The sequence below is a fragment of the Giraffa tippelskirchi genome, chromosome 12, assembly GCF_054371585.1.
Source record: "Giraffa tippelskirchi isolate mGirTip1 chromosome 12, T2T-mGirTip1v1.2.pri, whole genome shotgun sequence".
Classification (NCBI taxonomy): Eukaryota; Metazoa; Chordata; class Mammalia; order Artiodactyla; family Giraffidae; genus Giraffa; species Giraffa tippelskirchi.
The window spans coordinates 9596342-9609703 of record NC_137286.1 but is presented as its reverse complement, the minus strand read 5'-3'; the positions used below and the strand labels follow the sequence as shown (position 1 = coordinate 9609703).

General features: G+C 52.6%; 1 protein-coding gene across 13 annotated transcripts in view; it reads right to left on the bottom strand.

The window, feature by feature from the left end:
- SYNE3 (spectrin repeat containing nuclear envelope family member 3) overlaps nt 1-13362 on the bottom strand; it is a 97772-nt gene that overhangs the window by 42001 nt on the left and 42409 nt on the right. For 10 of the 13 annotated variants that reach the window (XR_014071854.1, XR_014071853.1, XR_014071852.1 and 7 more), the window contains 3 exons: nt 11859-12016; nt 4697-4869; nt 3091-3400 (listed from right to left, as the gene is read on the bottom strand). Coding sequence is in view for 7 of the 13 variants with exons in the window: in XM_081552002.1 (XP_081408128.1) it covers nt 3091-3400; nt 4697-4869; nt 11859-12016 (641 nt within the window). In the remaining 6 variants the exon portion in view is untranslated. Of the gene's footprint in view, nt 1-3090; nt 3401-4696; nt 4870-10954; nt 11059-11858; nt 12017-13362 lie in introns of those variants that run through there. The other 3 variants (XR_014071857.1, XM_081552006.1, XM_081552007.1) reach the window with 2 other exon arrangements.

Below are 13362 nucleotides of genomic sequence, written 5' to 3'. Positions count from 1 at the left end.
GAAGTCGCCAGGACTTCTAGTTCTTTCTAAGGGGCCAGTGATATCTGACCCTTAAATTATAAAAAAAAAATTTTGTATTGAAGTATAGTTGATTTACAATTTTGTGTTCATTTCTGCTCTACAGCTAAGTGATTCAGTTATACAGATATATACATTCTCTTTCACGTTCTTTTCCATTATGATTTATCACAGGATATTGAATATAGTTCCCTGTGTTATACAGTAGGACCTTGCTGTTTATCTGTGGATTATTTTTTTAAGTTAAAAAAGGGGGCCCAGTCACACCCACCTTCTCTATCTACCACATAAGAAGATGGGGAGCATCAAGTGAGGTCAAAGACATGAAGGGACTTAGAAAAGGAAGGGGTCACCAATAAGAGCTGTGATTTCTATGATTTTCTTTCTTTTTTTTGTTTTTGATCCGATGGAGCGGAGAGTCCCCTGGAGGGACGCTGAGAACCTCTGAGGTGGTCATTTTTCAGAACTGGTGCTCATGGGTACCCCAAGTATGTCCCTTCCACCCACATGTGTACACACACACATACACACACATACACAAAGCCACTTTCCGCTTCCTGCATGAGTAGTCCTCTGTTGATTGACACAAGAACCTGTTTCCTGTAAAGTCACAGCAAGGAGGCCATGGGCAGGCATCTCCCCTGCTTGGGCCCACGGGGCAGGCCTGGAGAGAGGATTGCTGTTAAGCCTGCTCCAGTCACTTGGATGCAGTGATGGAGGACCAACTGGTAACATTTCCTAGAGACAAGCTCCACCCACCTGCCTGTCCTCTAAGCCTCCAAGCTGCAGGGGCGGGGTTCTCATTCATTGAGAGAATGGCTCCCAGCACCTGCTGTGTGGCCGACACCATTGTCGTGGCTATTTATTATCACAGCTACTGAGAGCAGACGTCATCCTTTATGCTGGGAAAATGTTCTCCAGTCTTCAAAGAGCTCAGGTGCACACTCATTCAGGGTGAGCGGTCCTGGGACCACACAGCTGGGAAGCAGCAGGACCTGGCTGGAACCCAGGTCCCTCCCCAAGCACTCAGGGGCCAGCATCCTATTCCTGCTCGTGGATTCCCAGATCTGGGCTTATTATAGAACCATCTCCCATAACTTGAAGGACCCAGGAGACTTCAGCTCCAGCAACATGGGAGACTAGAAGCCTGAATACCCTTCCACCACAGCCAGCCAGAAATGCTGGATAAAATGTAACAGGCATCTTCTAAATGCAGAACCCCCGCCCACACACACCACACATGCCAAGGTAAGCAATATACCGTGGACTAGATGCAAAGATGCTACAGAAAACAGGTTTCTAAACTTGACATCTCCTTGGTTGCTCAGGTTGCAGGAGGAGGTAAGACTCTGGGTCCCTGGGGGTGGAGACCATTGCACAAAGGCGGAACCCTCAAGGGGCTCCCCTCTGTCAAAGGGTAAACTAGAGAAAAAACCTTCCCACCAGCACAACCCAGTAAAGAAGCACATGTCTTTCAGCCTGGGCTCTGTCTAAGAAAACAAATGAAGAAACATTCACCTTTCAGAGTATGCAGCCAGGAGCCTCTGCACCATTTTGGCTGGGTCTTTAAGTGCAGAGAAACCTCTTGATTTAGGAACCCCCAAAACAATTTAGTGACACAAAAACAGAAATCCTGAAGGTAAATTCCCACAGCACCCTGGCTGGAGCAAACATACTCTCTGAGGGCCAGGCCCAGTCATGAGGTTCTGTAGATAGGGTTCAAACAGGATGAGCTCACAGCTCAGAATTACGAATCCCCCATGGAAACAATCCACTATGTTGGGACCCCCAACAGACAGCACCACTGGGCCTGGAACTTCAGCTACCTGAGCAGTCTGACGACTGTAAAATATGCATGCTTAGAATGACTACGGATAGCATCCTTATCTGGGCAGAGTGCAGAGCTTAAAGGAAAAAGGAGGATGGAAAAAAGAACAGACATAATACAAAACCAAACAGAATTTGTTGAAACAAAATTGAACATAATAACTCAATGGACAGTTTAAACCAAGGCAAGAATGAGGTGAGACTAGTCCAAGTTCGATGCATGAAACAGGGCACTCAAAGCCGCTGCACTGGGATGACCCTGAGGGATGGGATGGGGAGGGAGGTGGGAGGGGGGTTCAGGATGGGGGACACATGTACACCCATGGCTGACTCATCTCAATGTATGGCAAAAACCAGCACAATAATGTAAAGTAATTAGCCTCCAATTAAAATGAGTAAATTAATTTAAAAATAGAAAAGAATGAGATGGAGATAGGGACAAAGAGTGAACAGAGGGATTGTGAGAAGGGCAAGAGAGAGCAAAGAAGAAGGACTCAAGTACAAGAGGAGGGAGGGAGGAAGAGGAGGAAAGTCAGGCGGAAGTGAAGCTCACAGTCCATCAGTTAGTCAGTCAACCACATACTAAGCACCCACATGTGTATTAAGCATGAGCAACACTGGCCATCTGGACAGTGGATAATGTGTTAGTGGGCGGATGGATGGTGGAGGGCTGGATGGATGGGTAGGTGGAAGATTGATGGGTAGGTAGCTACAAAATGCTTGAGTGGGTGGGTGAAGAGACAGGTGACAAGCAGATAGTAGGTACATGGGTGAAGGGTGGACAGTGGGTGGTGGAGAAACGGACGAGTACATGCGTGAGTGAAGAGTACTAGGGTGGGTTGATGAGGAGGTGAATGAATAGATGGGTGGGTGAGGGATTAAGTGGTTGTAGAGAGGAACAGGAGATCTGGTTAGGTTGGTGGGGAGGTACGTGGACGAGTTTGTAAATTGATGGGTAAAAAATAGGGTGAGTAGATAGATGGAAGGTTGGGTAGGTAAGTGGATGCAGCGGTGAATGGTAATGGGTAGACAGTGAATGGGAGCTTTGGTGATTTAGTGGGGAGATAGGTGGTGAGTGGATAGACGTGGATAGGAGGGTAGGGAGATGGATGGATGGGAGGTGGTGGGTTGATGGTAGATGGTGAATAGGTGGACGGATAGATGTTTAGAGAGCAAATGACTGGCTGGATGGGTAGACGGGATAAATGGATGGATGGGTGAAGACAGCCCATCACCCTCACCCACCTGGGCTTTGGCCTTCACTGCGTCATACTCAGCCTTCATCTGCTGCTGGGCGTCTTCGTCCACGCTGGGGTCCCCGATCCTGTTGAACAGGGAGGCCGCCTCCTCCAGCAGCCGGTCCAGGAGCACCCCCTGGCTGTCCGCGTTGTGCAGCAGCACCTGGGCGTGGCTCAGCTGCCACTGCTTCTCCTTCAGGCTGGGCTGCAGCTCCACGGGGGGCGCGAGCACCACAGTCATCTTCTGGAACCAGCGGTAGAACTCATCCCGGGCCAGCAGGTACTCGCTCCAGTGCAGCCACACCCACTCGATCCGGCTGCGGGCGGAAGCCGGGGCCCCGTGAGCATCCCCCACCTGGCTCAGGGCGGGAGTCCGTACCACTGGCCCCTCTCCAGTACAGGGGGATGGTGGGTGGGGGACACAAGGACACCCTCTCAGGCCTCACCCCAGTCCTACTAGACAAGACCCTCCTGTCTGGGAAACAAGCCCCATGGGGCTGACCATCAGGGTAGCTCAGATTCCAGACCCACTCTGAGAACCCCCAGCCTGCTGATGTCCTTGGCCACCAGAGCCCCAAATCCTAGCCTGAAACTCCCATTAGTGATGCACAATGTCCTCCAGTCACTCCTTTCTGGTGTTGGGACTCCGCACACAGCCACCCTGTGGCTGTACCACAGGCACCCTGTACCACATGGGTACAGAGCTGTCACAAGAAGGCCGCCGCGGGGAGTGTATATACATCATCATTTGCAGAGGAAATAGAATCTGTGGGCTCATCACTGCTCGTGGGGACAGAGGGCTGGGGGCTTGTGTGTGGCTGCCAGGCATGTCACGAACTCTGCCTCACCCTGCCTCTGCACCCGCCTCAGTTTCCCATCTGTAACATGGAGGTGGCCTATCAGTGCAGCCAACATCCAGCCACTTTGTCTGGAATTCCAGTGAAAGAGCTTGCAAAGCAGAAAGCCCGAAAGTCATGCCCGTTCACTCATTCTGATTTTATTAAGATGGAGAGGATGCTGGTAGCTTCTGCCCATCAAAGACCTTCTGTGTGCCAAGGGCTGTGCCTGGCTCTTGACATTTGTATCTCCCGCCATCCTCCTAATGACTTTCTTTAAGAAACACTTAATGATGTCCATTGTCTAGATGAGACATGTGAGGCTCAGAGAGGTCAAGTAATTTTTCTGAGGCCACACAGCAAGCAACCAGCAGAGCAAAAAGCAATCTCAGGTCAGTTTAAGCCCCCACCTCCACCAGGCTCCCTGGTACAAAGAGAAAATCTGGACTAATGTGCTAACAAGGCAACAGGGCCTCTTCCCCCCCGGGCCATTCGGCTCCTTCTGCTGGAGGGTGCACACAAGGCAAGCCTCCTAAGAACTAATTGTGGGCAAAACTCAATGGGCTCCCACGGTCTATTATCATCACTAAGCTAGATTATAATTAGAAAGAGGCAGGCAGGCTGGCTGACATCCCAAGAGAGCATCCTGTTCCCAGCCATCCCCAGACCTGAGAGCTGTCGCTCAGGCCGGGGAGCCCAGGCCAGCACAGTGGTGGGCATGGCGGGTTGGCGGCAGGCCTGCAGAGAAAGGCCTGGCAGGATCCCTGGCTGCCTTACCTGTGACAGTGGGTCATGTAGGTGACCGTCTCCTCCCACTGGGCCTTGATGTCTCTCAGCCGAGCCAGGATCTCGGTCTTCTGGTCCACATGGCAGCATGCCAGAAGGGCTTCGGCTGCCTGCAGCACCACGTCCACCTTCACGCGGCCCTCTGGCTCCAGCTGGCATATTTTCTGTCGTGGACACGAAGCCAGTAGTTAGACAACACAACAGGCAGAGCCTTGGGAAGACAGTGGCGTGATGCAGATAGAGGCAGGACATGGAGACCAGAGGAGCTGGTGTTTGAATCACAGTCCCTGCCCCTTCTCCCGTGACCTCGGGCAGCCTCCTGAGGGGCCCGGGGTGGGAGCGAGCCGTGATGGAGACTAATTAGCACAGAACCGGCCAGAGCTGTCCGATGATAGTTCTCTCCCTTCCAAGGCTGGCCTGTTTCCGGCTGTGTAAATCCAGACAAGTGTCACTGTCTCCCTGAATTTGGTTTTCTTGTCTGTAAAATGGGAGTATAGTCGTACTCAGCTCTCAGAATTTTTTTTTTTCAGACTTTACTGAGAAAATGCACCCAAAATGCACGTCCCAGGGTGCAGGACTGTGAGAATCTGCCTCTCAGGTCTACTGCCAGGAGCAGGCTTGGCCAGGGCCCCCTGCTGAGACTCCAGAATTATCTCTGACTTTATAGCTGGCACCAAGGTCTCACTCCCTCAGCTGCTGCCACAGGTGACCACAAACAAGAACATGAGAGCAGGCCTGTGCCTAGGGGACACTGGGCTCCTTGAATGGGTTCAGAATGCCACACGGCCTTACCAAACTCCCTTAGACTCACAGGGCAGCCTAAGAAGCTCCTGTCCTCCTGGATTCCGGGTCAGACCTGCATTGGACTGACCTAGTCCCTCCCAGCCTCCCGGGTTCCTGCCTCATTTTCTCTCACAGATGCTGCTGCTGCTAAGTCGCTTCAGTAGTGTCCGACTCTATGCGACCCCATAGACGGGAGCCCACCAGGCTCCCCCGTCCCTGGGATTCTCCAGGCAAGAATACTGGAGTGGGTTGCCATTTCCTTCTCCAATGCGTGAAAGTGAAAAGTGAAAGTGAAGTCGCTCAGTCGTGTCCAACTCTTATCGACCCCATGGACTGCAGCCTACCAGGCTCCTCCGTCCGTGGGATTTTCCAGGCAAGAATACTGGAGTGGGGTGCCATTGCCTTCTCACAGATGATTCCCTCTTAAACTTCTTGCACATTTAATGTCATCTTGGCCTTGGTTTTTTTGGAGGACTAAGGCTGACACACAACGTCTAGCAAATAGTACAACTCTGATCAGCATCAGCTACTGTCATTACTAATTGTAATTATTCCAGCTTTTTGGCAATTAAAGCTTGCTCTCTGTAGTCAAAATACAACTGGACTCCAATTCTACGGCTACCTGTGTGACCTTTGGTACATAAATTCTCCAGGGCTGTGAAATGGGGGAAGACAGTGGTTACGCTACCCAGGGTTATGGTAACCTGTGTGATAGGAGAGCCATTAGCACATGGCCTGGCCCACACTGAATACTCCATCACTCCATGGTTGTTCACTGTTACTACTACCTTTTACCTACCTTTTGATTGTATTTACTGACAGCACAGCATTTGCCTAAAGCTCCAGCTATTCCCTAGCCTGTCTCCCTGAGGCTGGCAATCGGATTTTTCAGACTGATGTCCCAGTGGGCTGGCCCATCTGAGCCCTCTCTGTGGGTGGGGCTGAGGGAAGGGCTTCTGCCCTGTGTAATGCTGTCCCACTGATAGCTGTGTGGCCCCAGGCAGGTCACTCAGTCACTCTGAGATGGTGATAACAATCCCTGCTTTGTCCACTTTGTAGAGTTATAAAATTACTTTTTAAAAATACTATTAATTAGATCATTGATATGAGTATACTTTATGAACCGTTGAGCAATTATGAGAAGATTCTTGAGAGTCCCTTGGACTGCAAAGAGAACAAACCAGTCCATCCTAAAGGAAATCAACCCTGAATGTTCACTGGAAGGACTGATGCTGAGGCTGAAGCTCCAGTCCTTTGGCCACCTGATGCGAAGATCTGACTCATCAGAAAAGACCCTGATGCTGGGAAAGATTGAAGACGGGAGAAGAGGACGGCAGAGGATGAGATGGTTGGGTGGCATCACCAACTCGATGGACATGAGTTTGACCAAGCTCCAGGAGATGGTGGAGGACAGGGAAGCCTGGCGTGCTGCAGTCCATGGGGTCGCAAAGAGTCAGACACGACTGAGCGACTGAACTGAATTATGCAGACCCTCCCCCAACATGTGCAAATGGGCAATGATCCCAATCCTTTTTGTTACTTCATATGAGACTTCCCCGATAAACTCAGTTGGTAAAGAATCCGCCTGCGATGCAGGAGACCCCAGTTCAATCCCTGGGTTGGGAAGATCTGCTGGAGAAGGGAAAGGCTACCCACTCCAGTATTCTGGCCTAGAGAATTCCATGGACTATATAGTCCATGGGGTCGCCAAGAGTCAGACACACGACTGAGCAACTTTCAACATGAGAATGGTTAACGATGATGATGATGACGATGATGATAGTATAGAGGGCTTCCCCGCCTACATGTATTAGCAAAGAATGAGATTAAACAAGCTCCTTCCAAGGGCTGTGTCTGTGTGCTCTGAGTGGGGTGGGTTTGGGATCTGCAGAGTGAAGAACGGGGAGATTCCTCAAGAGAAAGAAAGAGCTTGTGTTTTGGGTTTAGGAGCCAGGCTGAGCAGCAGGATTTGCAGGACTCCAGAAGGTAATGGGGGCAGCAAATACCCAACAGGGACCCCCAAGTCCCGCTCAGCAGCAAACAGCAAAGTGGAAGTCAAAGACACCAAGTGACTGGTGGCTACTGAGGATCCGGGGCCACCACAGAATGTTCTGGACTAAGTAAGATCATCACCCAACCCCTGCAGAGAACATTTCACACTCTCGGGAGCAGGGGTCCCGCAGGGTGGCAGAGGATGAATTTCTTGTGATCCAGTGAGATTTATTTTGATTAGAAATAATAATCAAGAATCTGAGGCTCACCCAACCCCTGCACAGAACATTTCACATCACTCAGGAGCAGGGGTCCCACAGGGTGGCGGAGGATGAATATCTTGTCAACCAGGGAGATCTATTTTGATTAGAAATAATAATAATGATAATAAAGAATCTGATGTTTCTGTGCTGGGGGGCAACTGAGCCCACGGGCCGCAACTACCGAGTTCTGCACACTCTAGACCGGCACTCTTCGACAAGAGAATCCAACAGTGAAAAGACCATGCACTGCAGTGACGTGCTCACCACATCTAGAGAAAGACCATGAGCAGCAATGAAGCCCTAGCACAGCCAAAAATAAATTAAAAAAAAAAAAGGAATCTGACGTTTCTGACACCCAGAGCTGTGGAGAAGACCGCACGTCCACTCCCAAGCTGGCAAGATGGGCACCACAGTGATTCCAGTTTTACCAGCAGGGGTCCTGGTGGTAAAACTTCAGCTTTGTAGAACCATTCTCTGCAGCACTTCGTGAGGCCCCCCTCTACAGCTGCTGCCCAATTTAAGCTCAGTCAGAATCCAGCTCTCTGAATGAAGAGAGCCAGCAGCCTGGGGAAGAAGCGAAGTTCAATCTCTGCCACACTCAGAAGGAACCGGCCAAGCCTGGAAAGGCCCTGTGAGGTCAAGGGCCCCTCCCCCAAAGTCCAGTGTCCTGACCGTGTGATCTGCTCCAGGCCTCTGGACCTTTGCCCTCCGATTGCTGGCCAGGGAGGTACAGGCTGGATCAGGTGGATGTGGGAGACCTCAAGATTCACTGCCCTTTGCAGGGGGGTTTGCCTATTGCCTCCTGCCAAAGAGAGTGGAGCTGGTCACAAAGGCTGGCAGCTCACAAGCCCCGCCTGGCCTGATGCAGAAACCTCTGCCCCCAAACCAGTATATCAGCCAGAGGCATGTCTGCTGCGGGCCTGGGGCCAGGGGACCAGAGGCTGGGGCTGAGCTGACAAACAACTTTTGAGAAGCAGATTCTACCTCCTTCTCTGCCCAATGATTCTGCTCTTTGGCTGGTGTGGGGTTCTTCTACAGCCCGTCCCCAGCAAGGATGAAGTCCAGGAGAGCTTGGCAAGAGACTTGAGCGAGCTGGGAAGGGGTCACAGGACTGCAACCACAAAGCAATTCTGATTCAAAGGAGCCAGGTGAGGGCAACAGTTAGGTGGGGTTGGGTGGAGGGAAAAGCTCAGTGAGAGGAGAAGCAGGTCAGGAAAGCTGGGGGAATGTAGTGAGGGTTTTCCCTCAATGCAGTCAAGGCCAGACGGGCACTCCCCTGGATACTAATGCTGAGTACTGTGCTGGGTGCTATGCTGAGTACTACAATGGGCACTGTCCTGAGTACTGTGCTGAATACTATGATGGGTACTATACTGAGTACTGCACTGGGTTCTAGTATCCTGGATGAAAACAAACATGGCCCAACGCTTGCAGGCTGTGGTGGGGTCTGAAGACAGGAGCACAGATGACTATAAAAGAGCCACAAGAGACCACAAAATTGGAGCTCCAAGGAGGGATGTGGGCAATCCAAGAAGCCTTCTTGAGGAGGTAGCACTGTCACCGAGCCTCAGTATTGTACAGATGGGCACTCCAGCAAAGCTAGAAACACATGGCATGTTCAGGGCATCAGACTTTTGGAAGCCAAGTCCTAGGAGATGTGGCAGTTCTCTGACCATAAAGGGGCCTGGAAACTAGTTAGGAAGCAGCCTGGCTGAGGCTCCAAGTGCAGGGCCAAGGAGGCTGGGAACCAGTGGGTGAAGAGACAAGATGCTGTGACCTAGGAGACCAGTCCCCGGAGGTACAGGGAGCGGACTGGAAGAGTCCACAGACGGGCATCCCTGCATTGACACCATGAGGAACACTCCTCTCCACTGGCCCGGCTCTGCCAGCGTGCCCTGCACTTTGCCAAGTGTGCCAGGAAGTTATTGGCCTTGGTCCTCCCTCCCTGTTGCAAGGCAACAACTAGCACTTTCCCTGGGAGCTAAGCTGAGGCCCAGGGGGCAACAGATCTCTCCCGGGGTGCTGTGGCCACCGGGGGAATTCAATCCCAGGCCTGCGCACTCCAGAACACAAGCCCTCTCCCTCCCGCAGACTCCTCCATCCCCTCCCCCTGCGTCCTCCAACCTGGCTCACTGCTCCTCATTCAAGCCTCAGCAGTGGTGTCACTTGTCCCCCAATGCCTCTCCTGACCTGCTAGCCTGGGGGACACCAATTTGTCCCAGGAGCAGCCACTCTCCAGTCTCTTCCACGGAAGATGCCCACCTCTGGGAGGGATCCGGGAGGCTCCCGCAGCCCCTCCGCACACAGGAGGGCATGGGACCCGCTCCTGGCCACACAGCTACTAAGCTTCAGAGCTGGACTGAAACTCGCATCCGGTCACTCTAGCAAACAGGCACCAGGGTCCTGCATGGCTGAGCGGGTGGAGGGCAGGCACGGGAGACCCCAGGCCCCAGGGGGAGGTCCCCTGGACTGCAGGTGGGGGAGGTACTGCCACTCCTTTTCACCAGAAGACAGGAGTGAAATGTTCTTATTGCAAAATCGATGTTGAAACATCAAAGCACAGAGAAAATGAGTGGGTCTGAGCCCCGTGGGAGGGCACAGGGGTGGGGCACCCAGGATGTGGCTCCCTCCACCTAGGCTCCTGGCCCAACGCTCAGGGTTTCACCTGATGGAAGTGCTCCTGCAGCTTCCGGGGCCCGTTCACCCTGCTCTTGCCAACAGCCCTTCCTTAAGGATCACCTTTGCCTTCACCTAACTAAGCCTGACCCACAACCACGGGGTAACGCGCTACCCCCAAACAGTGCAAGGTGCAAAGGGATAGCGTGCTAAGACAGCAAGTGCTGTGCAGGGCTGTTCACAGACAGGGAACGTCAGAAGCTGGGACTGGGGCTGGGGGAGGGGGTCAGAACAGACTCGTGGACAAGGGGGCAGGCGTTTCATTTCACACGCACACTCAGACCCAAACGAAAGGGCATTCAGCATGCACAAAGGCTTGGTGACAGGGAATCTAGGTCTCCTGCCAACAGGAGAGGATGTGTGCCCGGGAGGTGGGCTGGTAGGGGAAGCCGAGGCTAAAGAACAGGGTCGTGTGGATAGATGGTGGAGGACTTTTGATGTCAGGTGAAGCTGGGTTTTCTCTGGTGGGCAATGGGGAGCCATGGAAGTTTGTAGAGAAGGAGAATAGTATCATGAACCCATGTTAGGGACCTACCTCTTCCATACTTGTGCGGCTGCTGGATTACATGTATAGCTGTCCCTGTTAGGCCGTAAACCTGAGCATAGGGTGTGCCGCGTCCCTTCCACTGGTCCAGGCCCCTGCACCGGAATGGCCAGTAATGCTCTGAACTCGGCCCTGGATTCAAGCCCTGACAAGATCAATTCCTTTCATTCTGGCCCATCACTGTGCCTAGGGATCTATTTCATTATTGAAAAGTGGGGACACTACATCACAATCTCAGGGCTTCTGGGAAACTAACAATGAAAGCTGATAGCATAGGCTCCAGCACTTAATAGCAGCTGAATGAACGTCACCGTCCTTCTCCCAGTGACCTGGCAGAGGCTTCATTTGATAAACCACGATCGGTGACAATGATAATGATGACAAAGGTCAAGACTGACAAGGGAAGGGACTTTGGCTGCCAACTCCTCTCCCCACCAGGCTTGCCCCCTCCCTTCAACCCTGACCTTCCAAATCTCTTCCTTGTGCCAGGTGGTAGGTAGAGCTGGACTTCAGCCCTAGAAGAGCCGAGGCAGAGACCTCAGGCACAGGGAAGCAAAGACAGGGTGGGAAGCAGGGCCGGGGCCAGCTGGGGGCAGAGACCACCTGGCTGCATGGGGGCTCCTGGCAGGACGGGTGAGCCAGAGAGTGGGCTCTAGAGCCTTACAGTGAAAGCACGATCCTAGGATCCGCAGCAGGAGCATGTCAGAAATGTCACGTCCACCTCCTGGCTGAGTTTAACCTGCACTTAAAACCCCAGAGATTCCAAGACATCAGAGTTTGAGAAACACTTGGTCTGTCCATTTCTGCCATGCAACAGTTGGGGAGTAACCTGAGGCCTGAGACAGAGGCACAAGGCCAAGGCCACAGGGTTATCGAGGCCACGGCCTCTACATACCTCGGTCTCCCGCAGCCTGGCCTCCAGCGCCGTGCGGGGCCCCTGGGTGTTGTCATTGATCTGCAGCCGCTCCTGCACAGCCTTCATCCACTGGCGGGCATCCTCCACGCTCCTGTCGAAGCCCTCCTGGGGCTGCTGCGTCATGGCACCTGGAGGGGCTGAAGATAGGACCACGTGAGATCAGACAGACAGGTGAGAATGCTTGGGGGCGGGGTAGGGGGGACAGGGAAGCAGAGGGAAGGGGGTGCTGTGGAGGGGCCCCAGCTGGCTGATGGGTGGTGGGTAAGAATAGGGAAAGCTGACCCTGGGGGTGGGCCCAGATCCCCAACTCCCGACCCCTTCCTGATGCTCTGATGCTTGACTCTGGTGACACAGCCAGAGGCGATTGTGTTTGTCAAAGAGCCACAGGACTGGAAATGGTCTGAGAAGGAAAACAGGTCTGGCCTCTCCGGAGGGGCTGGGCAGGGAGAGCAGGCCCAGGGTGTTGGGTTGGCAAAGACTCTTTGTCCTAGCTTCCCTGCGCCCCTCTGATGCTACCGTGGGACTCGGGAGCAACTCTCTTCTCTTTGGTTTGAAACCCCTTCAAAAGCCGATCCTAAAACACACACAGGCTGAGATGTCTGTGACAGATACTGAATCTTGATCGGAATGGATCAAAACCCTCAAACTTTTCAGTTTTCAGACACAATTTTTTGGCATCGGCCAGGCTGACGCCAGCCCCTAAACCTCACCTGGAATTAACATCTCAGGCTGGGGACACCCTGCAAGCCTGGTGTCTTGTTACTACTTCTGCTCCACCAACCTGGGTCCCTGGCAGATACTGGCTAAGCGCTTCCACTGACCTACATACCACCTGGGGCTTCCCCAGGGGTTCAGTGGTAAAGAACCTGCCTGCCAATGCAGGAGACGCAGGAGATGAAGGTTCAATCGCTGGGCCGGGAAGATCCCTTGGAGGAGGAAGTGACAACCCACTCCAGTATTCTTCCCTGGAGAATCCCATGGACAGAGAAGCCTGGCAGGCTACAGTCCATGGGATCACAAAGAGTCAGGCATGACTAATCGACTGAGCACAAAACAGCTTGCACCATCTACACCTGGCAGCCACTGACAACCCACTGACTTTGCCTTTGAACTGAGACCCATTGCCTTCGGGGACGCCCGCCCCTGGGCAGAGGTTTTCCCGGCCAAATCAATCCCTCTGCCATTCTGCCCCCTCCTCTCTTACCTTCTAGCTGTGGATACAAAGTTTCAGATTTTTCTCCTGTAATTTTCTTAAAATCCCATTAAGCCCGGGAAGAACTCTTCCGTGTTTCAGTTCTAGTTGTCTGCTTATGGCAACTATCACCAACTTCGGATTAAAGTTATTTATATCTGCATCTTAGGTGAAAGGATTGAGTCTAGCTTATCCTCCACTCTCCCACAATGCCTTGCCCAGAGTAAAGCCTCCATCAATGTTGAAACAGCCCTGCCATGGTATACTGTCATGCGCCCCACACCAACCACA